At 42.3% G+C, this 24,310-nt stretch overlaps 1 protein-coding gene across 3 annotated transcripts; it reads left to right on the plus strand.

Moving 5' to 3' along the window:
* Positions 1-1,075: 1,075 nt before the first annotated feature.
* On the plus strand, positions 1,076-23,477 carry PSMG2 (proteasome assembly chaperone 2). 3 transcript variants are annotated; one of them, XR_012667007.1, is made up of 8 exons: positions 1,082-1,322; positions 2,651-2,822; positions 7,673-7,731; positions 12,714-12,832; positions 15,820-15,993; positions 18,897-19,017; positions 19,713-20,111; positions 20,205-23,477. XR_012667007.1 is itself a non-coding variant. In XM_048840205.2 (7 exons), the coding sequence occupies exons 1-7, from the start codon at positions 1,158-1,160 to the stop codon at positions 19,806-19,808; spliced, it is 903 nt and encodes a 300-aa protein (XP_048696162.1). In that variant the 5' UTR covers positions 1,076-1,157; the 3' UTR covers positions 19,809-23,477. The 3 variants fall into 3 exon arrangements, 2 of the variants coding, with proteins under 2 accessions (XP_048696162.1, XP_048696160.1); XM_048840205.2 differs by having other exon boundaries at positions 1,076-1,322; positions 19,716-23,477; XM_048840203.2 differs by having other exon boundaries at positions 19,713-23,477.
* Positions 23,478-24,310: the final 833 nt, after the last annotated feature.

Consider the following 24,310-nt stretch of genomic DNA (forward strand, 5'->3'; position numbering starts at 1 on the left):
TCAGAGGCATGTACAGACCCCTGGTGGGGGGAAAGGGGTGTAAGGAACGCCAGGTTTCACTGAATTAAGTCTCCTGCTGCAGTACCTCAGCAGGTTACATCAAAGAGGAGCTGCAGTGACTAGGCATTCAGATGCCTGTGCCTTCAAGCAGAAAGAACGAGAAGTACTTGTGGCACCTGAGAGACTAACAAATTTATTTGAGCATAAGCTTTCATGGGCTAAAACCCACTTCATCGGATGCATGCAGTGGAAAATACAGTAGGAAGATATATATATATACACACAGAGAACGTGAAAAAATGGATGTTGCCATACCCACTATAACGAGAGTGATCAGTTAAGGTGAGCTATTATCAGCAGGAGAAAAAACACCTTTTTGTAGTGATAATCAGGATGGCCCATTTCCAACAGTTGACAAGAAGGTGTGAGTAACAGTAGGGGAAAAAAGAAAAGGAGTACTTGTGGCACCTTAGAGACTAACAAATTTATTTGAGCATAAGCTTTCGTGAGCTACAGCTCACTTCATCGGATGCATTCAGTGGAAAATACAGGGGGGAGATTTATATACACAGAGAACATGAAATAATGGGTGTTATACACACTAAAAGGAGAACTTGTGGCACCTTAGAGACTAACCAATTTATTTGAGCATGAGCTGTAGCTCACGAAAGCTCATGCTCAAATAAATTGGTTAGTCTCTAAGGTGCCACAAGTACTCCTTTTCTTTTTACTAAAAGGAGAGTGATCACTTAAGAAGTAGGGGGGAAAATAAGCATGGGGACATAGTTTTACTTTGTGTAATGCCCTTAGCTGCTCCTCTTAACCAGTCAATTGTTGCCCTCTGCTCAGACCCTGGCCATCCCCTCCTCTGATTTGCCCCCTTTGTCCTTTTTTAACCCCTGTAAATGCAGCCAGTAGAACCTTTTGCCTAGTAAGGGCAGGGTGAAGAGCAGTGGCTCCAGCAGATGTTACTGAGCATGTGCAGTTTGTGTGAGCTTGCTGAGTGCACCCTACGTAGCACATGGCTACAGAGAGCAGTTTCCTACACTACACTTGGCCGCCCAGCCCTGTCTGCGGCTGCAGCTGCGCATCAGAGGACCCCCTGCAAAGGAGCCCGATGGGGAGCGGGGCGGGACAGGCGATTACCAGGGCGCCTAATGCCTCCCTCTGCCTCGGCCAGGCGTCAGACAAATGCGCCGCAGAGACGGAGGACCCCGCGGGCAGACAGAGGCGGACGCACAGCACCGGTCCTTCCCGGCGGGATGTTTGTGCCCTGCGGCAGTTCCCCTCCTGCGGCCTTTGAAGGCTTCACGCTCCTGCTGGTAACAAGCCCCCGCCCCCCAGGGTTCCTCCCCCGCCACCCGGCTCAGCTGCTGTCCCCTGCCCCAGCCAAGGCCGAGCGCCGGGGCCTCCCTGCCCGCGGGAAGGAGACTCCGCCCCCGGCCAGAGGGAGCAGCGAGGCGGGTCGCCGCGGGCGGCGCAAACCAGCGCGGCCGGGCCCAGGATATGGGTTCCAGCCGAAGCGCTGGGTTGGCTCTTGCTGCCCGGCGGCGGGTGTCTGGAGTGGTGGCCGCGGAGTGACCGGGTCGCCCAGCTCGCTATCAACTGAGCTGGGAATCAGAAACGGCTCTTCACTGCTGTTACCTGCCCTGACTCTGTAGTAACCTGGGGGAAGAGGAGGTGTCGCTTGTTACTCTCCCCCCTCCCCATCCCGCAAACAGTTACAGGAGCTTAACTGTAGGGTTGCGAGTAAAATTAAGCACCGCGTAACGGTTTGCTGGCGTGGGGCCCATGGTAGGTGCAACATATTCAAATACCCTTCTCTCTCTTTCGGCAGTGCCACATACCCTTTCCAAAGCCATCCATAGCTGAGTTTTCTGCAGTCTTCTTAATTAAGCTTTCATTTCCACTGGCAAAGCCCTTGTGCAACTAAATGTTCACTGTTTGCCATACTGAGGTTAATGTTTATGGGTAATAGAGGCTGTATGTTGGGGGGTTTTCAGTAGGGCACATCTTGTAATGCAGTACTGGTCTATTAGTATAGGAATGAAATATGGAAGATACCTGTCTTCCAATGTGTAAAAGGAAGCTTCAGGTTCTCCTATCCCATTTTAATAATATTAGGTAAGAAGGTAGTCATTTGAGCATATACTTAAAGATATAAGTTGAGTTTTAATTTATTAATTTGAATACTATACATAGTTGTTTCTAACTCAGAAATCACAACTGAATGTATAAAAACTGTGTAATATCAAAATAGCCAATAGATGTCACTAGGTGCTAACAATTTCTTTATTAGGTTTTAAAGAATATTTTCAAAATATTCCAGCAAAAAAAATTAAGGTCCCAAATCTGTAAACACTTATCCGTATGCTTAATTTTATGTCTAAATAGGGCTATTTACAGATGTAAAGTTAAGTATAAGTGTTTGCAGGATCAAAACCAAAGTTTGCATTAGTAAAGCTGTTCACAAATTAGCCTTTTTTGTCTAGTGGCAAGGGCTTACTCTTCAGTGTTTGTGATGAGTTTAATTAGTACAAGAATTCAGAACTTCATTTCTGACTATTTGTCAACTATCATTTTTTTTTACTGTAATTCAGGCAGTAAACACCAATTTGTTGCTAATGCTAAGACTCTTCTGTTGTTTCAGCCAGCTGTATCAGTTGGGAATGTTGGCCAGCTGGCGGTAGATCTAGTTATTTTTACCCTTGACATGCCTAAAGTTGGTTACTTCTACACTGATTGCCTGGTGCCAATGGTTGGCAATAATCCGTATGCAACAGCAGAAGAAAACTCAACAGAGTTGAGTATAAATGCTGAAGGTATGTACTAAAAGTGTATTTCCAGTGTTCCAAAGCTATGTCTCAAATGTTCAGTTGGGCCCCAATCCTGCAATGAGCTCTATACAGAGACCCCAGTGGAAATGGAGCTCCATGTGGGTGGAAGGGGTACACCCATGTTATGTTCACTGTAGGATTGGGAATGTAGTTTCCTTGTAAAGCCAGTTTGTGCTGAAACAGGAAACTATATTGTTGAAATAATACAGTATGTGCCTTTTTATGTAGCTAAATTACTGTTCTAATCTGATACTTTCCAGACCAAAATTGCCACACTCCCCTTCTTAGTTTGCTTAAGTGAACCACTTTAAATGAAGAGCTGTAACAAGAACTCTTATGACTTATCGCTAGGGTTGCAGGTTTATCACACGGGACAGCAATGCTTACCTAAAAAAAGACTTTGATCAGTGATCATTTTAAGGGGGTTAGCCTTGAAATGTAGGACTGAAAACATTCATCCAAGTCCTCATCAGTATTGTCTCTCTCGAGCACCACTGCTGGGTATATTGTCATGCTGATACTTGTCTGCACCACACTTCCACATATCTGTACAAAGCAGGCTGCTGAGCATTTGATTAGTTAAAGGATCAGTCGCACATAGTATTTCACACACATCTGGAACAATCAGTGCATCCTATGAGGCCTGTCCAGGCCCAATAGGAGAGAATAATTGTGGATGTGCTTGATCATCCCAGAGCCATTCCATTGCTTGACAACTTTCCCTCTTGGTAGCAGATATAAATGCAGCCCTTGTTGGTGGCAATTTTTCTCCGTTTGTCTGCTTCTTGGAAAACATCCACCAGTGTAGTTCTGCAAGTGTTGTAATGTTGATCTTCAAATGGTAAATTTGGCATATGAACACCTCCAGTGTGTTTGACCTCATTAGTGACTATCTCAGCTGTTCTGAGAACCTACAGAGGAAAGAGAGAGTTCTTCAGCAGCTGAATTAAATGCCTTCCAGTAAGGTAACATGGTGTCTCCAGACAACCTTTAAGTAGTGCCGCATCCTGAAAGAGTGGGAACCTGGCAGTGTGGCAGCTTTTAATGGTCTGAGTGAGAGAAAGATATCTCTGAGGGATATACAAGAATTTTCTTCCCTAGCAGCAGGCTCAAAAACCAGAATCTTGTGGAAGTATTGGGCAGAGTCTCTCAGAGAGAACATTTGCTTTGTGCAAAAATCCAGAGTTTAGTAGCATCTCTTTTTGTGGCACTGATGGCATTCAAGATAATTTTAGTGTCGGCTTCTGTGTGGGAATTATGAAGAAAAGCCTCAGAACAGTGCCAGGCAGCAGTTTCAGTACACTGTATGATATTTTTTGAGCAATCCTTTGCCTACTGGAGTGTGTTTTCCTGCAAGGCGTGCAGTTAAGTCATCCTTCGTGTAAATATGAGATGGTAGCATCTTCAGCTTGACATTGGAGACGATTTATGTACTGTATAGGTGCAATACCTTGGAGGCTCTTCTATCTGATAAGATTTTTAATTGATTTCTCTGCATATGTGTCAAATGCAAGGTGGACTTGGTCATAGGTCAAGTATTTTCTCTGTAACCTCATAATGAAATGTTCAGCCAAATCTCAGCAGGTATTAATGGTTTTTGGTTTGTCAAGGGCTTGTATGTCAGCCACACCATCTGTGATTGCTATGCTGAAAGGCCTCTGCTGGCAAAAGGTACTGGTCACGTTTTCAGGTGCTGGGTAAGGAACAACGTGCAGAATGCACATTAGTTTGCTTTTTGCTTGGCACATATGCATTGTTCCGTCACATTCAAACATTGATTGTGGTACCATGGGTAACTTGTACTTATCAGCTGCACTAGGAATTTATTACGGATTTTGGAATGAATTGTTAAATCAACAGCCACTTGCAGTGATAGATTATGTATATGCTGAACAGTTATCATGAATATGTTGGAAACCTGCCTTTCACCCAAGCACTCCTACATGAGGCTTTGCGATTAAAATGGCAGCCTTGTGGCCCACTTGTTTACCTTAATACTTGGTGGTGCTGAGGTCACTGCAACCACCAGTGCACCACTTAAAGCAGTACAGGTCATGCAATATTTTTTTTTGGTTAGGTTTGGCAGCAGCTCTGGATTCTTGAAATGCCGATGTACTGCAGGACAAAATGCTTTTCTGTAAAAACGTAGCAGTTGCAGACAGTCTTACTATTACTGTTGATGACAGTACTTTCTTCTGCTTTGGATAGTTCCATGTCTTTTGCAGCTTTTAAAGATATGGGCTGAGATTTATTTCTGTGGACAGGACTGCTAAAAACTGCATCCATATCCCACAGTTCTACTTCTTCAATAAGTGGTTTAAGAGTCTTTTTGAGTAGCATTTGTTCCTCTTCAATCACGTTTGAAGCATGTTTTTCTGTAATTACCGTCTGCGGTGGCTGTCGCTACCACCTTCCCATCCACAAGAGCAACGGTTTCCAAACTATGGTTTGCACCCCCAAATGGGGTCATACCATCAGCAGATGAGTTATGGGTTCAGTTGGCCAGATTTGGCTCATGAGATGATGTTGTTTGCCCCTAGTGTTTCCATACCTGGTCCATGAATGCTGCCCCCGGAGGCTGTAACTTTGATCTACAAAATGGCAGCCTCCTCATGGCATCACCTTCCACACATGGTGCTTGTGAGGTCACATTATGTGGAGGCCACCATTTGGTAAATCAAAACAGCCTCCTGGCGTTTGTGGAGCAGATCTAGACACGCTGGTTGTGCAGATGCCAATTTGGCCATTTGCATCATCCAGCTGTGCAAGCATCCAGCTGAGGGACCTGAATGCAGAAGATCCTTATCTGTGGGCAGCAGCCTTATCAACAGAGCATCCTCCATGCTTGAGCTGGTGGGAGCCTATGCTAGCCTTTCCTGAGATAGGACTCTGCAGTGGCTTGTAAGGTCCATAAGGCAGGGCCCATACCTTCCTTTATGGCAAGCCGAGTACTCTATTGGCACTCAGTCATTGTAAGTCACTGTTTCTCTATTGCCCTGGGATCACCACACAGGGCCTTCTTAAATACTGGCCTCCTTTGCTTAACAGTGAATTCCTCTTTTTTTTTTGTTGTTTTTTGTGATAAGAGGCACAATGGACTTATTTTTACACTGAATACCTGGCTCAGCCTTAAGCAGTGACTCTAGTGTTGCTGTTATGAACAAAAAACAGGAGTCCAAGAAATGTGTTTGCAAATATGATGAAGCTTTCTTTGATTATAGCTTCACCAGAATTTTGGTCAAGAACAAAGAAAGGCCAAAATGCCTGCTATGTCACACAGTGTTATCTAGTGAAAGCATGATCCCTAATAAAGTTAAATGACACTTGAAAACCCTTCACTAGGAGCATATGAAAAAAACAAGGTAGCTTTTCCAGTGCTAGTAAAAAGAACTTTTGCATCAACAAGTGGCATTCAAGAGAGCCATGTCCGTTTCTGAGCAAGCTCAGAAAGCACCATTTGAGGTGAATTACCATATCACACAGTCCAAGAAGCCTCACACAATTGGGGAGATTTTGATTTTTGCCAACTGCAATCAATACGGTGAAGGTAATATGTTGGGAAACTAAGGCAAATAAGCTCAAAGCCATACCACTCTCCAACAACACAGTGAAGCGAAGGATTGAAGTGATAGCAGCAGATCAGGAAAACACGCTGGTTGAGCATCTGAAAAACACACGTGCTTTTTGCTCTTCAAGTTGATGTGAGCACTGAGGGTGGTGATGCACATTTCTTGATTTTAGTGAAATATACACATGGAAAGGTGCAATTCTCAAAGTCACTGTGTTTTGTCTCCCTCTTCCCAGTCATGAGATGGCACAAGAAATGTTCAGTGCCCTCTGGAGCTACATGTAAGACAAAAATATATTGTGTGACTACATTGTGGGCTTTTGCACAGATGGGAGCTTTGTCTGTGGCAGAATACACAGCAGGTCTGCATGCCTTGGTAAAGAAAGGTGCTCCATCTGCTGTATGGAGTCACTGCAGCAGTCTCCGAGAACAACTGGTATCTAAAGCTCTGAGTCCAGAGCTATGTGGTGATTTGCAGCTGATCTCCTCTATTATGAACTACATATCTGTTGGCAAAACTTGATGAAGAAATGGGGTCTGATCATGATGTTGTGGCGTTCCACAGTGAAGCTCTTTGGCTGTCAGGAGATAAAGTACTTGGATGATTTTTTTTGAACGGAGAGATGAGCTGTGAATCTGAGCAACAGACTGCAAAAAGGATGAACTTGGTTTTTTGTGGGACCAAGGGAAGATGTGCTTATGTCACTGACATATTTGGGAAACTGAATGAACTGAATACAGGTCTGCAAGGAAAGAACACCCACATCCTTCGTCTGAGTGACTTGAATCACAGGATTCATGAAAAAAATTGTTGCCTGGAAGAATAATCTATTGAAGACAACCTATGACTCCTTCGTGCAACTTGGCCCCTTTGGAAGAAGCTACTGTTTTCAAAAGCTGACTTACCTTTTCACCAAATTCTGATTCCAAATCCTTAGCTAGTAACTTCCACCAGTTCAGTGGTTTGACTTTATTTAAAACTTCAGTGCCAAATGTATTGAATAGTGAATTTATTTTTAATAAATCATTGAATATTTTTATTTAGTTTTAATCATTTTAATAAATTATACTAAATTTAGGCTTTAACAATGATTAATATAATTTTAAATACCTTTTTCTATTTACGTCTTTAAATCAAATCTGATTCAAATTTTTATTTAGAATATCCTTTTTTATCGACTGTTATAAATCATATTAATCTGGACACGTGTAACTCTACATTATGCACTTGTTTTCTCCTTACACAACTTTTTGTTGTTTTTTGCAGTGTATTCTTTACCTTCTAAAAAGCTTGTGGTTCTCCAGATCAGATCACCATTTGTAAAGGTATGTATATTATTGGTTGTTCTCATTGTATCTATTGAAAGCTGAATCAGAAAATGTACATGTCCAAATTCTTTAGCAGTCAAGATTAATGTTAACCATTTTATGAAATAAATCCAAAAGTAACTATAGCTGGAGAAAGTTTCCAGTGCAGAAAAATCACTTTAAAATGAATCTAAAAATTGTTTCTGGCAAGGCTTCTATCCAGCAAATATATAAAATAATGGGAAATAAGTTGGAATCAAAATCTTTCTGAACTGTTGTAACTAGTAAGTTGCTTATTAAACAGATACAGTTAAAAATTGCCATTAATTACCTAATTGCATCTCTACTGTTTGAATTAAACTCTGGTTGTGGACTACTGAGAAAAGCCAAATTGGATTTAATCATACTGATAGGTACACGATGATGTATTTAGTTGTCACTAGGATACTGGCACTATTTAATCCATTTATTCTGGGAAAATATCTCCTTATAATTAAGGCTACGTTTTAGTCACGGGTATCTTTAGTAAGTCATGGGCAGTAAACAAAAATTCATGGCCCATGTCCTGCCCATGACTTGTAGTATATACCCCTGACTAAATCTTTGGGGGGCTAGCAGGCTCCCTACCTGGCTCTGGGCCTCCCCGGAAGAGGCAACATCCTCCTCCCTCTGCTCTTAGGCAGAGGCATGGCCAGGCAGCTCTGTGTGCTGCCTCTGCCCTGAGCACCAGCTCCGCAGCTCCCATTGGCCGGGAACTATGGCCAGTGGGAGTTGCGGAGCTGGCGCTCAGGGCAGAGCCTCCTGGCCACACCTCCACCTAGGAGCTGAGGGATGTTGCCGCTTCCGGGGAGCACTGCCAAGGTAAGCGCTGGTAAGAGCCCTCACCCCCTTCTGCACCCCAGCCCTGAGTCCCCTTCCTAAACTACTGCTGCTGGGGGAGGCAGGTGCGGTGGCCTGAGACTGCCCCAGCAGTGGCTGGTGCAGCTGGCCCTGGGGCTGCCTGAGCTGCTCAGATGGCCCCCAGGCCAGCAGCACTGGCTGCTGCAGAAGTCCTGGGATCCGTGACCTCCGTGAGAAACTCGCAGTCTTACTTATAATGAGTGCACATTTGTGCTGTTTATCTCTAAAATTTATTTCTGCTATCAGAATGACTCAGTTGTTTCTCAGTATTCTTCATCTACCTCAGAACTGAGGTTATAATGTGAAATGAGGAGGAATTCATATTGTTGTATACTTGCTATGTAGAGATAGTGATTGTCATTAAAGCCAGCATTTACCACACCAGAGTAACTGAGCACAGTTTTTTGGCTAGTTCAAGTGTGTGGGTTCTTAAAAACCTTCAACGTTTACAATCTAGCTGTAGTAGATTTGTGATGGGTTGGTTTGGGATGCCACCTGATGTACTGGGGTTTCATTGAGCCCCTCCTGCTCCACCAGCATGGATTCCCTCTCCCTGTTTGGTGAATTAGATGCACACACCTAAGTAGGGCCACACCCATCTGCAGACACAAACGGAAGTCAGCTCTGTGAGAGAGGATCCACCCAGCACTCATGTGCATATCCCTTTTGGGAAATAAACCCACGCTGTATAATACTTTTGCACTGTATAGAAAAATCTGCACAGCGCAAGCTCATAAAAATTCACCCTCTCCCTGAATGTGAAGAAAGATATTTACAACTTCTTGCCCCCCCCCCCCCAGTTAAAAATTGCACAAACTGGGTTTAATAATAAACAAAACAAATTTATTAACTATAAAAGGCAGATTTTAAGTGATTATAAGGGATAGCAAACAGAACAAAGCAGATTACTGAGCAAATAAAACAAAACATGCATATTAAGCTTAAGATCTTAAAGAGAGTGGTTTCAAGAAGTAATTTCTCACCCTAAATATTTTAGGCTATTTGCAGAGTTTCTCTAGCTTAGCGTTCCAGTTATTTCTGCTTACAGACTAGACCCCTCTCTGTCTGACTCACCCCTGTCTTTCCCCTCGGGTTAGTTCCTTTGTCCCTTCATGTACTTTTAGCGGTCTTACTTCTTAGGTGGGCAGTGGAAGAGAGTTTAGATTAACCTCCTCTCCAGCCTTAAAAAGGATTTACCTAAGTTGAGAAACCTTTGTTTGATCCCCATCCCCTTACAAAGGAAAAGTGCCAGCAGTATCCAAGGTGGTTTTTGTATCAGGTGGCAGGACCACCTGACCTGTGTCGTAGTGTCACAGCTATGTCCCAGGATGCCTCTCGGGAAGGAGAGAGATTCGTATCCTCACAATCTTATTGTTTCTTCCTGTGATGGCCAGTTGCCTGGTGGGTGTCTCCCAAATACACACACAGTTGTAATTGTTACACAGGAATATTGACTAACTTTAGATACAGAAATGATACATGCATACAAAATGGATAATCACATTCAGTAAATCATAACCTTTCCAATGATATCTTAAATGAGCCATCTTGCATAAAATATATCTGTTATGCCATATTCATATCATGACCGTATTTCTATGAAGAATATGGGGTGTAACGTCCACTAGGAGCTGGATCAGACTTTTACCAGCTATTTTCATACACTAGTATCTAAATGTTGACTTGATTCATAATCATAAGCATTGTAGTTAAGCTTTGTTCCATCCTTAACCTTCCATTTAAAACCTTTCATCTAAAATAAAGACTTAACAGGCATGAGATGGTCGAGTTCAGGATCCTGACACAGGGAAGAAAGGAGAGCAGCAGAATATGGACCCTGGACTTGAGAAAAGCAGACTTTGACTCCCTCAGGGAACTGATGGGCAGGATCCCCTGGGGAATAACATGAGGGGGAAAGGAGTCCAGGACAGTTGGCTGTATTTTAGAGAATCCTTATTGAGGTTACAGGGACAAACCATCCCGATGTGTAGAAAGAATAGTAAATATGGCAGGCGACCAGCTTGACTTAACAGTGAAATCCTTGCTGATCTTAAACACAAAAAAGAAGCTTACAAGAAGTGGAAGCTTGGACAAATGACCAGGGAAGAGTATAAAAATATTGCTCGGGCATGCAGGAGTGAAATTAGGAAGGCCAAATCACATCTGGAGTTGCAGCTAGCAAGAGATGTTAAGAGTAACAAGAAGGGTTTCTTCAGGTATGTTAGCAACAAGAAGAAAGTCAAGGGAAGTGTGGGTCCCTTACTGAATGAGGGAGGCAACCTAGTGTCAGAGGATGTGGAAAAAGCTAATGTACTGAGTGCTTTTTTTGCCTCTGTCTTCACGAACAAAGTCAACTCCCAGACTACTGCACTGGACAGCATGGGGAGGAGGTGACCAGCCCTCTGTGGAGAAAGAAGTGGTTCGAGACTATTAAGAAAAGCTGGACGAGCACAAGTCCATGGGGCCGGATGCGCTGCATCAGAGAGTGCTAAAGGAGTTGGCGGATGTGATTGCAGAGCCATTGGCCATTATCTTTGAAAACTCATGGCGATCGGGGGAAGTCCCGGACGACTGGAAAAAGGCTAATGTAGTGCCCATCTTTTAAAAAAGGGAAGGAGGAGGATCTTGGGAACTACAGGCCAGTCAGCCTCACCTCAGTCCCTGGAAAAATTATGGAGCAGGTCCTCAAGGAATCCATTCCGAACCTCTTAGAGGAGAGGAAAGTGATCAGGAATAGTCAGCATGGATTCACCAAGGGCAAGTCATGCCTGACTAATCAAATTGCCTTCTATGATGAGATAACTGGCTCTGTGGATGAGGGGAAAGCGGTGGACGTGTTGTTCCTTGACTTCAGCAAAGCTTTTGACATGGTCTCCCACAGTATTCTTGCCAGCAAGTTAAAGAAGTATGGGCTGGATGAATGGACTATAAGGTAGATAGAAAGTTGTCTATCTACACTAGATTATCGGGCTCAACGGGTAGTGATCAATGGCTCCATGTCTAGTTGGCAGCCGGTATCAAGTGGAGTACCCCAAGGACTCGGGTCGGTCCTTGGGCTGGTTTTGTTCAATATCTTCATAAATGATCTGGAGGATGGTGTGGATTGTACCCTCAGCAAGTTCGCAGATGACACTAAATTGGGAAGAGAGGTAGATACGCTGGAGGGTAGGAATAGGATACAGAGGGCCCTAGACAAATTAGAGGATTGGGCCAAAAGAAATCTGATGAGGTTCAACAAGGACTAGTGCAGAGTCCTGCGCTTAGGACGGAAGAATCCCATCCACCGCTACAGATTAGGGACCGAATGGCTCGGCAGCAGTTCTGCAAAAAAGGACCTAGGGGTTACAGTGGACGAGAAGCTGGATATGAGTCAACAGTGTGCCCTGGTTGCCAAGAAGGCCAATGGCATTTTGGGATGTATAAGTAGGGACATTGCCAGCAGATCGAGGGACGTGATCGTTCCCCCTCTACTCAACATTGGTGAGGCCTCATTTGGAGTACTATGTCCAGTTTTGGGCCCCACACTATAAAAAGGATGTGGAAAAATTGGAAAGCGTCCAGCGGAGGGCAACAAAAATGATTAGGGGACTGGAACACATGACTTATGAGGAGAGGCTGAGGGAACTGGGATTGTTTAGTCTGCAGAAGAGAAGAATGAGGGGGGATTTGATAGCTGCTTTCAACTACCTGAAAGGGGGTTCCAAAGAGGATGGATAAAGAGAGTTCTCAGTGGTAGCAGATGACAGAACAAGGAGTAATGGTCTCAAGTTGCAGTGGGGGAGGTTTAGGTTGGATATTAGGAAAAACTTTTTCACTGGGAGGGTGGTGAAACACTGGAATGCGTTACCTAGGGAGGTGGTGGAATCTCCTTCCTTAGATATTTTTAAGGACAGGCTTGACAAAGCCCTGGCTGGGATGATTTAGTTGGGGATTGGTCCTGCTTTGAGTGGATGGTCTCCTGAGGTCCCCTCCAATCCTGATATTCTATTAGGAAAATCTAGTTTTAATTAAATGAACAAACCATAAAAATTGTAGCTTTTTGTTATTTATTAAATACCTAATCTATCATTCTGCTTCTTCTCCTCCATCTTGGTATAAAGAACAAGTATAGGTCATTTTGTCAAACACTCCTTTCTTGGGTGAAAAGCAGTAGATGTGCCAAAGTCATTCTTCTGTCAAGCAGCCATGCATATCAGCGTGATGATCAGCAGCTTCATAGGTATGTTCGTATGAGTGCTTTAAGGAATTTAATATTCCTGTTCTTTTCCATAAAGTTAAATGACATGTTTCCATTTAGCACAGGTCCTGTTACTTTAAGTATTTTGCTTAGTTCTGTGTGTATGTGTTGTGCAAACTTAATATTAGGGCTGTCAAGCAATTAAAAAAATTGTGTAATTAATCACAGTTGCAATCAAACTGTTAAACAATATTAGAATACCATTCAAATATTTTTTGGGTTTTTTATATTTTCAAATATAGGGTCAGGACTGGGGGTTCTGGGTTTCAGCCCTGCTCGGGGCTTTAGCCCTTCTTGCAGTGTGGAACTTAGAGCTCGAGGCTTCAAGCCCCTCCTTGGGGCTTCAGCCTGATGCAGGACTCAGGGCTTCAGTCCCCTTCAGGGTTCTAGCCACTCTTGGGGCATGGGGCTGGGACTGCAGCCTGGGAAGCTGTGGATGAGGCTTTGGCCCCCTGCTGCTGATGCCTCCTGCCCCATCCACAGGTATGCAATCAACACATTAAAAAAATTAACAGGATAACTTAGCTTTGTTAATTGCAGGCATTAACTTCAGTTAATTGACAGCCCTACTTAATGTGTATGAAATAGAACTGTAAGGGGATGCTTTTAGTAAAAAATGCTTTTTAGTTTTCATCTCACTTTATTCTGGCTCTTTGTTTTCGCATTTCAGCTTGGATAATAGATGACTCAAAATTTTTAGTTATTGCTAACTTGTGATCAGTTTAAGCTTCTGCTCTTTTACGTTAGCAGGACATTGCAATGTTAAGCTCACAGATAAGCCAGGGTGATGTTAATTCTTTTAAAAATAAGCATTTTTCAATGATTGGGGGGCGATCACAATCCATGATTAAAAAATGACATCACTGTTTTTGTAGAAGACCTACTGTCGTTTCAGTTAAACAAATCTTGAGGTCTATAAATGTTTATCAGTCTGATGGGGGTAGTTTGCACCTTAATGGTACTAGGTGCTTAGGGTTCAGCCCACCCCATTGTAGTGTGGCCCTTTAAAATTTTGAAAGGTTCTATATCTGTGTATTAATATTTAAGAAAAAACACGGAGGAGAGATAGAGAGGAAGTGTGTGAGGGAATGAGTGGTGTTTGGGAGGAAGTCCTGTCACTGTCTTTAAGAGCCTGGGGCTAGGAGATTTTGCTGTAGTCTCACTTGATAAGCTGGGAGAAGGGGACCAGCATAACTGCTGCCTCCTCCCTAATAGGAGGGAGACAGCAGCAGGAAAAGACTGGCCTGTTGAACATTCTGAGTTGAAGAACTGATTGCGGAGAAGGAGCCAGTTGAAGGAGAAGCTGGTTGAGGCCCTACAGCTGGCTAAACTACAAGCCAACTCCTAGGAGGACAGCTGAGGACTCCTGGCCTAAGGAGCGCAGTAATAACTACCTGAATTACCCAGCTCCAGGAGGAGAGCGTGGGGCTCATGCCATAAGGGGAAACTATGACTGTTCGATGTATAAATGCTGTTCCACAAGGAGAGCAAGGGCTTCTGTGTTTTGGGAGAGATACAGGGATTGGCTCTAGGAGGCCAGCTCTAGGAAGGGGACTGAGCAGGACATGTCTTCTGAACCAGGGCAAGAGCTGATTGGGACTCTTAAATGGACCCACAGTGGGGTGAAAGTGGCACAGCTAACAGTGAGTTATACTTTGTGGAAAGACTTAATAAATCAAACCCCACAAAGGGGATATGTGTTTTGAAGCAGGTTAATCAGGGAGACTGATGGAAAGAAACTGGGGAAGGTGAGTGCTGAGTGCAATTACCCAGCAGGTGAGAGATGATGCAGGCTTTGGTAGAGGGGTGCTCTAATGCTGTGAACATTTAAGCTCTGACTCGCCTCCAAAGTTGAGGCTTGGGAATCACCTGATTGGAATTGACATGAACAATCACTCGAAGAAAAAACGGTTACTAACCTCATAGCTGCTGTTCTTTGAGATGTGTTGCTCATGTCCATTTCAATACCCACTCTCCTACCCCTCTGTCAGAGTAGCCAGCAAGAAGGAACTGAGTGGGTGGCAAGTTGCCAGGACCCAATATTGACCGCCACGAAGCTGTGACCCCTAGGGGAAACGTTTTCTGGTTGCTGAGCACACGGCCCGCGCACACACCTGATTAGAATTGACGTCAGCACTAGAACAGGGGTGGGCAAACTTTTTGGCCAAAGGGCCACATCTGAGTGGGGAAATTGCATGCAGGGCAGGGGTGCAGGAGGAGGTGCAGGAAGGGGCTTAGGGCAGGGGCTTGAGGTGAAGGAAGGGTGCGGCAGGGGGCTCAGGGCAGGGAGTTGACATGCAAGGTGCAGGAGGGGTTTGGGCTCTGGCCCAGGCCCAGCACCGCTTACCTATAATGGCTTCAGGTTGGCAGCGGCATGCACTAGGGCCTGCCCTGGCCCCATGCTGTACTGAGCCAGGAAGCGGCCAGCACCATGTCCCTGCAGCCCCTGGGGGAGTGGGCAAAGGGCTCGGTGCACTGCCCTTGCCATGCCTCAAGGTCTCTCCCCCGAAGCTCCTATTGGCCATGGTTCCCTGTTCCTGGCCAACGGGAGCTGCGGGGGGTGGTGCCTAGAGGTGAGGGCAATGCATGGAGCCCTCTTCCTCCCTTTCCCCCCTGGGCCACAGGAACGTGATACCGGCCGCTTCTGAGAGTGGTGCGGGGCCCAGGGGGTGGCAATCCCACAGGCCGGATCCAAAGCCCTGAGGGGCTGGACCCAGCCTGCAGGCCGTAGTTCGCCCACCCCTGCACTAGAAGATGATTTACTTCCAAAATGTACCATTGGATGTGGCAGATTGCTGATCAGTTTGTTTTGCAACCTCAGATTAGCCTGTGGGTTTGACTTGTGGAAGAAAGCAATTTCTGTGCTCTTTAATTTCCAGGTTGAGGCCCTAGAAGATTACAATTACCCTTTTACACAAGTAACCTATGTAACTATTTACAGTATTCTTGCATTTTATGATTTATTCCAGTACGCCACTACGATACTTACTCTCCCCTGCTATTCAGAAAACAGCTGGAGATCTAATGCAGAGGCTAAACTGGAAAGAGATGGAAAAAGTGGCTGCTTACCCAGGAGTAAATGATGCAGAAATGGTACTACATATTCCTGGAGGTGGCATCACAACATGGTTATACAGTGAGAGGTGGGTGAGCTGGCTGATGTTAAAGGGAACCATAGTAAGATGTCAGAATTCTTGTTTTAATTACCCAGATACAATCCACTTTTACTTCTTTAGTCAGATCCCAGGAAAAATGACCATTCATTGTCTTTTTGTGGGATGCTGTGTATATTATTAGTAATGGTATTTTTTGGAAAAACCTGTAGGAGTAGAATAGGACATTGTCATCCCCAGAACAAACCCATGATTGAGAGAGGATTTACATGACTTATAAAAACCCTCGCAAAATAAAGCTGCAGCACAGTAGCTAACAATCTGACTTTCATATGGTTTTTTTTGATCGGGTTGGAAGGGAAAAGGAGCGAGGCTGCAATGAAGATCGTAACAAACACCCTATTTGATGATTAAAGTATGTATGGTAGAAGATTTGTCTTAACGTATTTAAGAGCCAAATTAATGCAGAAATTACCTATTATGATGTCAAAATAAGATCCAGAAAACTTTGCTTGTTTGGTCCATAACAGACAGGTTGAGCTAAACAGCTTCTGTAAAGATACTTGCTTTCATGATGATTGAAATAGTTCCCAATTATATGCTCCATCTTTAGAGAATAAAATTCTAAAATTTGATTTTTTTGAGTTTTTTGGCTTCAGGACCAGCACACAGTTAAAAAAAAAAAATGAATGTGGGTAAAAGGTTATGTTAAAAGCAAGTCTGAGTTTCAAGAATTTGACCAGTTTCAGAGTAACAGCCGTGTTAGTCTGTCTTTGCAAAAAGAAAAGGAGTACTTGTGGCACCTTAGAGACTAACCAATTTATTTGAGCATGAGCTTTCGTGAGCTACAGCTCACTTCATCGGATGCATACCGTGGAAACTGCAGTAGACATTATATACACACAGAGACCATGAAACAATACCCCCTCCCACCCCCCTGTCCTGCTGGTAATAGCTTGGAAATGGCCCAACTTGATGATCACTTTAGATAAGCTATTACTAGCAGGACAGTGGGGTGGGAGGGGGTATTGTTTCATGGTCTCTGTGTATATAATGTCTACTGCAGTTTCCACGGTATGCATCCGATGAAGTGAGCTGTAGCTCACGAAAGCTCATGCTCAGATAAATTGGTTAGTCTCTAACGTGCCACAAGTACTCCTTTTCTTTTTGCAAAGAATTTGACCATAAAACTTACCATGCTGACTGAGTTAAACAACTTTTGCAATGAAGTGTGTTAAATTATTTTGTGCCAGGTACAAGAACGTATTACTTTCTTAGCATATGTTGCCTTTCACCCCATCTGAGCTTTTGCCTTGACTAGGGTTAAAAATCCTGGCCTTTATTTGCATTTATTATTTGGATCATGGAAGCACCTAGAAGCCCCTATCAAGATTTAGACCCTATTGCACTATGTGCTGTATAAACACAATGTAAGAGACAATCCCTGCCTTGAAAAGCTCACAATCTAAATTTGATGTGACAAGGGATGAGATCAGGGAAACAGGTATAGAGAGATTAAGTGATTTGACCTAGTTCACACAGCAAGTCAGTGGGAGAGCCGGGCCTAGCATCCAGATGTCTTGACTCCCAGTCTACAGGTCTATGTACACCGTGCTGCCTCTCAGAAAGACAGTCAGACATTTTATGCACCAAATACTCTATATCACATGCTTCTCAAAGCTTAGGCTGAAGATTCAATGTCTCTGCTTTTGTCAGGCTACTACTTTTAATGACTTTCCCAATCTTGAAACTTGAATTGGGTTTAAGCTATTTGTGTGTGGTTTTGTTTTTGTTTTGGATGGGGATGGGGGTGGGTGGGGGAGATGTCATTTTTAACATTTCCCCCTTAAGTTCAGGATAAACCTTCATATCTTTTTGAACTTGCCATTTCAAATGGGAAACTTATTTGAGCAGTGTCTTCTACGCTATTATTACTTCATGTTCTTCAAATACACATCATTTCATTGAGTGTCTCATTCTTCCTTTATGGTGTTTAAGTAAGATAGTTATTCTTCTATCCAATGACTAGAATGTCCGTGTCCGCTAGTTTCTGAAATGTTTAGTTACAATAAAACTTGGGTTAGAAAACAGTGTAATTCCAGGTTGGAAATATTTATTATTGTATTTGTAATGAATCACTCATTAGAAATGATTGCTGTTTGAATTACTAATACTTTAATAGAAGCTCCCACTATGGTGGGTGTTTTCTCCCCATGTTGAAACTACAGTGAAATTCCTAGGCTAAATATTAAGGGAGGCAGCTTCCAATCTGGATTATAATTATAATTCTGAGGGGGAAAAGTAGAAAAATTCTATCAGTTGGAGCTCTATCCTGGTCCCTTATATCAAGTTACACCCATCCTAAGAATGTGTATTTGTAAGCTCAGTAAAGTTATACTCCATCAGGCCTTTCCTTGGTGTTTAACCAGATTCTAATCCTCTTCTTTGTTTTACTCTGTGCCTCTTGAGATTGCCTTTCTATGTCCTTCCTGTTATCTTCAGTAAATTATCCTCCACCTATGTTCATCTCATTCCAGCAGCTATTCCCTGATTTAACTTCCCATATCTAAGTCCTACCTTCTTTCATAGTGTGGGGACAGCATGCATATAACCAACCACTCCACTTTTCAGTGTTTGTAGTACATGAAGAGATTAAGGATCAGCATCAAAGGAATCTGTATGAATGCCCACGTAGCAGTACTAAAACAGCAAACTAACTGTGGAGTAGTACTCCCACAGCATAGGATCTATGCCCCCCCCTGCTAAGACCAGTTGGTTGACTATCAGAAGGCAAACAGACAACCTGGATGTTTTTTATTTTAGAAAACCAGTGGGCTGCTCCCTTTTATGTAAAAGATGAAAACCTGATGTTAAATAAGCTCCCCACCACTGATTATTGTGCCAATTGAAAATCTGACCAATTTCTGTTCCAGTTGTTCAAATGGAATTGAAATGGCAGTTCTGTTGAAATTCTGCTCAGAGGGGGACAACATCCCTGATGCACTGGCTCTTGTTAACTATCTTAATGAGTGGCTCCAGCTAATCAAAAGTGAAGTAAGTACTCTTTCAGCTCAAGGTTTTGCTTTTAGCTCTTACTGTTTTCATTTCAGCAGCTCGAAATTAGACACCTTCACCTTTTAACTGAACTTTCATGAACTTGACAGCCTGTCAGCTGAGGTTATGTGTCAGAGTAGGTGTTGTCCTTTTGTTCCAAGGTTACTGGAAAGGTAAGGATGTGCTCCACCTGCAATCAGTGGAAGCAAACTCCTACCCAAGATGTAGGGCCCTACCAAATTCATGGTCCATTTTGGTCAATTTCATGGCCATAGACTTCAAAAAAATCAAATTTCATGAAGGCAGTGCAGAAGTAAGGGTGGCAATATTGTAACACCCACCCCAATAAGCTTGCAACCCCCTGATTTCCACAACCATGGGGAAGGTGCTGATCTGCAGGGTCCACTGGTGGCTGTGAGGAGGAGGTAGGGGGGCAGCCAAATGAGGTTACCGCAGAGTGTTGCATTACTTTAAACAAGCATGTTCTGTAATGGAGCAGGGATGCAAGATTGAAACAAGGTTAAGCAAGAGGATGTTAAGTGGGGAATTACTGTAGCTCCAAGACCATCTACAGTGATTATAGGTACTTAGAGCTGTACCAGACTGCAACTGGGAGGGGAAATGGGAAAAGCAGACTTGTCATCTGTGGTTAATGTAATTCCAAAGTTTGAAAATGTATTTTGTTCTTAAATCAGCAGACCAGTGATGCCGCAGCTATTCCTTCACAATGGAAAATACCACATTCTTGGAGATTACTCTTTGGCAGTGGCCTTCCACCTGCACTCTTCTGATTAGTCTGGTATTCTGAAAAATCAATTGTATAAAATCTGTAACCTCCCTCTAAAGATTAACATTTAACTTTATGCACATTAATATCCTCTATTTATGCAAACATTTCCTTTTAATACAATGTGAGTATCAAAATTTAAAATAGGTCTCACTCTGACCAAAGAACTGTATGGTGTGCACAGAAGTTTCTTTGATATCTTCTGGTGACTCTTTTCTAATAAAAGACTTCTAAAAAAATTTTTTTTTCTTTTAGAGAATTAACCACACAAGTTAAAATATCCTGCTCACCTATCTTTGCCATGAAGGTAACAAACTTACCCATTCCTAAATCAATTTGTGAGTCTAGCCTAAAGCTGGAGACCCTTTACCTCATTAGCCTACTCCCTCTCTCCTGGCAGTCTGACTGAGCAAGCCACCAGTGATTCCTACTGCTCTAAGTGGCTGTGCACTGTCTGCGGAGGTGCTACACAGAAGACCTATCAAGCTGGACTGTGTTTTTTTTTAACTTTGTTCCACAGCACTGTAAAAGAGACAGCAGACTCCACCTCTTCCCATGGGCTGCAGAGAGACCAAGGTTAAAACTGTCCAGGTGGATAATCCTTACTAATGACAGCTAGTTGGATTGTTGCCAGAGAAATGCCTCAACTTTCAAATTTTTTTCTTTAAATTTAAGATTTTGATTGGCTTTGCACAACTACAGTATAAAAAAGATTTACAGGGCTAAGATAATTCAAATTACTAATTACAGAAGAACATGGATTGTACTGTGGACATAATCAGACCACTTCAGAAGTAGCTGTTGAAATCAGTTCTGTTTTAAATCTCCAGGAATATGAAATATTTGTTTAAATTGTAATCCTAAAACTGTCAGATGTAAATTATGGCTTACACATAGGAACCTTTGATAATTGATTTTCATATTGGTATTACAGTAATGCTGAGATATTACATTGTCTGAAGATTTAAGCTAGTTGACTTTTCTCAGACTTTTCAGAATTATCTGGAAATCAGTCTACAAAGAAATGTTTCATAAGGGAGATGCCTCAGGGTTTAGGAAAGTAGTTCTACCTACTTAAAGTATGTGGGCATTAAAAAGGGTTGCTCTGGAAGGATTCATGAATGACAGAGGTGGCATCTTATAATGAAAATAAAATTGCTCTGAACCAAGAAGTGAATCAACGATAATGGCATCCAAAAAGACAATGCAGCTCAGAGAAAGGATTAAGTACAGTCACTAGAGAAGACTGTGGGATTGTCAGACTTGGTATTACTGGACAGGTCTGTTTCCCATTTCAGTGTCATGGTTGCTTACTGAAATGTGGCCAGATTAAAAAGTTGCAAAAAAATGTTTATACAGCTTTCTATAGTCCCCATTTTAGAACAGGATATATGTAAATATATTAACAGTGCTTTTCTGTCACTGAATTATCTATAACAAACTTTTGTAGGGAGCAGCTCATGCCTAGCTGAACATTACAGAAGTTAAAGGACTTAACTGTGTAAAGGTGGAAGAGGGACACAACTTGAGTATTTAGCAATCAACTTAATTGAAGGCACAAAAATAGTCCCATTTAAATCAATAGTACTCACATACTTAAACTTCATTGGATCCTAGTGAGAGGGTTCACCCTTTGCAGGATTGAATTCAAAATCAAAGTGAAAAATGCTGAGCTGGAGTAGAGACCTGGTTCTTGGGGGTGGGACCTGGAGTAACTTGAATAAAGATAGTGGAATTATCAATGTAACAGATTAGAATCTGACCTACTGTATTTAACTGAAGCTGGCAGTATGTAGGGAACCAGAATGCAGTTACCTGATTGGGAATTTGGACAAGACATAAGGCTTAACATTCATATAATTAAGAAAATAGTTACAGGTCTTCAATGAGTGCAAGAGGCTACCTGTGGGGAGCAAGTTTAATGAGGTCCTTTAGTACCACAAACTGTTTCTGAAAAGCTCTGCAGGAGGGACCTGATTCTGTACATTTATTTATGAATAGTCCCACTGCAGTGGATCTACCTCATTTTAGATGTCTTAAATCCAGAAGACCAAATTGCAAACTGAAGGTCACAGCTATATATTGGTTACCCTCAATACTTCCTTCATATTTATTACACCCAGTAGCTTAAATTTAGGCCCTGTTACTGCAATGAGGTAGTAGCCAGTGTTTTACTAGATAGTTGTAAAGCACAAAGGCTCTCCTTGACTGGGGCCTACTACTCATACAAATACAGTAGGGTGCCCTCTGAACTTAGTGGGAATGATATGGATTTGAGGGACAGCACTGGACCTTCAAACAGGCATTTGAAGATCACAGAATAATTGTTAAAATTTTTCATAAAAACAAGGTATCACCTCAGGCCTTTTCCAGCTTTTATGTGCCTTGTTCCATGCAGTTTCATTTTGACCTCTTAAAACATTGTTTATATAAAGCTTTCTGTATTTAGCTGGGCCTGTTGAGTAGTTTCAGCTGTTGGGAATCAAAGGGATTGCTTTGTTGAGGCCCTGCAGCAACATCATTCCCAGCAGAACTGAGTGTGAGTTTAAAAGAGATTACTCAATTCTGTATGGGGGACAGTCTTCCTAGATATGTCTCCACCAGGCTCAGCCTGATTGTGTATACAAGTTTTAGTTACTTTAGTACAAAAACAATTAGTAAGAAAATCCTTTAGTTTCCTGTTTGGATAACTCAAACATGTAAGCTACATTTTATCGATTTCCAAAACAAATTCACGCTTAGAACTAGACTTTTTTTCTGCCTCTGCTGAAGTTCAGCATTAAGGCCTTAAAAGAAAGTACTTACCCCATGGTAAGACTAGTACCAGAGTGTATTTTAATGGACTGTATCCAAAGTGCCACACAAAAAAAGCAGCTACCTGCATTTCTTTCATTGGTAAAGTATTATGAATATTTATAGTAGCATGATAATGGAACTATGAAAAGTAAGTGCAGATTTTCAGAGGTGTAGGCTTATAAGAATCCTACCTTGTAATCATGTTTACTTTATTATCCAATTCATTAATTTAACCTGTTTTTGAAAGCCCTATTAATATGAAGTTATGGTTGAGATTCAAATGCATGGAAGTCATGGGGGGGGTCACATATAGAAATATGTAAAGTGGTCTAAAGTGGGCCCTCTGCAGTTCACAGCCCTAGGATATGCTGCAGAAGTGTGCTCTTGAATCTGAGTTTTCATTTTAACAAGTATTTATAGCCTCGTAAGTGCAAAGAAAGCCTTGAAAACGTAAACAGTGTAAAGTGAGGTAAATAAGTCTCCACCCAGCCTGAAACAATAGCTCTGAGACAAGAATAGTTATCTCAAAGATTAAGCCTAAAACTAAAATTATAATTTAGGCCCCAATTCAGAAAAGCATCCTTAATTCAGGACAATTAAACATGCTTTAGTACTATCTTGAATAGAGATGCTTTCCTGAATTGGGGGCTCAACACCCACCATTAACTATTTCTCTGAGGCTTACTTCAATAGAAACATTGAACTAGATATACTTACCTCAAAATACCTCACATGCTTCCTCACTTCAGACCCAATTCCATCATCACCTCCTCACCCCTGACTACTTCCAAAGTGCAGTTAGATATTGTCAACACAGAAGTCTGCTATAACTTGAAAAAAGTATGGACAGCACAAAATAAATGGAGTATCAAAATAATTTACAGAGCATTATTCAATATTGATTTGTAGACTTTGCTTTTTAATTCAACAAAACCCTCAATTTTTAAGTTCACCTGAGGCTGCCACAGAATTTCCTGAGGACTGCAGAATCCATGGACCTTGCTGCAGAATTTAGGTCCAGTCTGCCACACAATAGAGGGCCTTGGATTAGTGCTAAAACAATCAAGATCAGTACATGGGTTTGAGGGAGTCAGTTAAATTGATTTAACATATTCCGAGTGGCTGGAAGAGAAGTGTGCATGAGGAAAAGCAACTAAGGGGAGGGTATAAGGTATAGAAGCGCCTACCCTGATTTACACTTCTGGTCCTTGAGTATAAATGCTATTACAATAATTTTTGTTGAGGTTACTTTGAACTCTACTAGATTCAAATATATTGCACACTATCTCTGAATTTGGCATCTGAAATAAAGTTCTGTTCTCTACAGTGATTGTTAACTTGACCATACTGCACAAGTATCAAGGTGTAAATTCAGCAATGTACACAGAATATTAAAGGCATGAACCCACTGAAGCTATAGAGAGACTCCCATTGGCAGTAATTGGCATAGTGCAACAGTTATGCTTGTGGGAAATAGAAGTTTGAGATTTTAAATGGACAAATAAGGAAATCAAACCATATCATCATATGGCAACTTTCTTGCACTGGATTTTGCAGAGCAAAATCTGTTTTCTTGTGCATAAAGACTAGAACAAACATGGAAAGAGTTACTTAAGCAAGTATTCAAGTATCCTTGTTTTCCTTTAACTGGAATGTTTACAAAACAAGATTTGGAAAACAAGAGGTAGAGTTTCTAATGGAGGCTACCTC

Source organism: Caretta caretta, chromosome 2 (assembly GCF_965140235.1).
Source record: "Caretta caretta isolate rCarCar2 chromosome 2, rCarCar1.hap1, whole genome shotgun sequence".
In the NCBI taxonomy this organism is placed as follows: Eukaryota; Metazoa; Chordata; order Testudines; family Cheloniidae; genus Caretta; species Caretta caretta.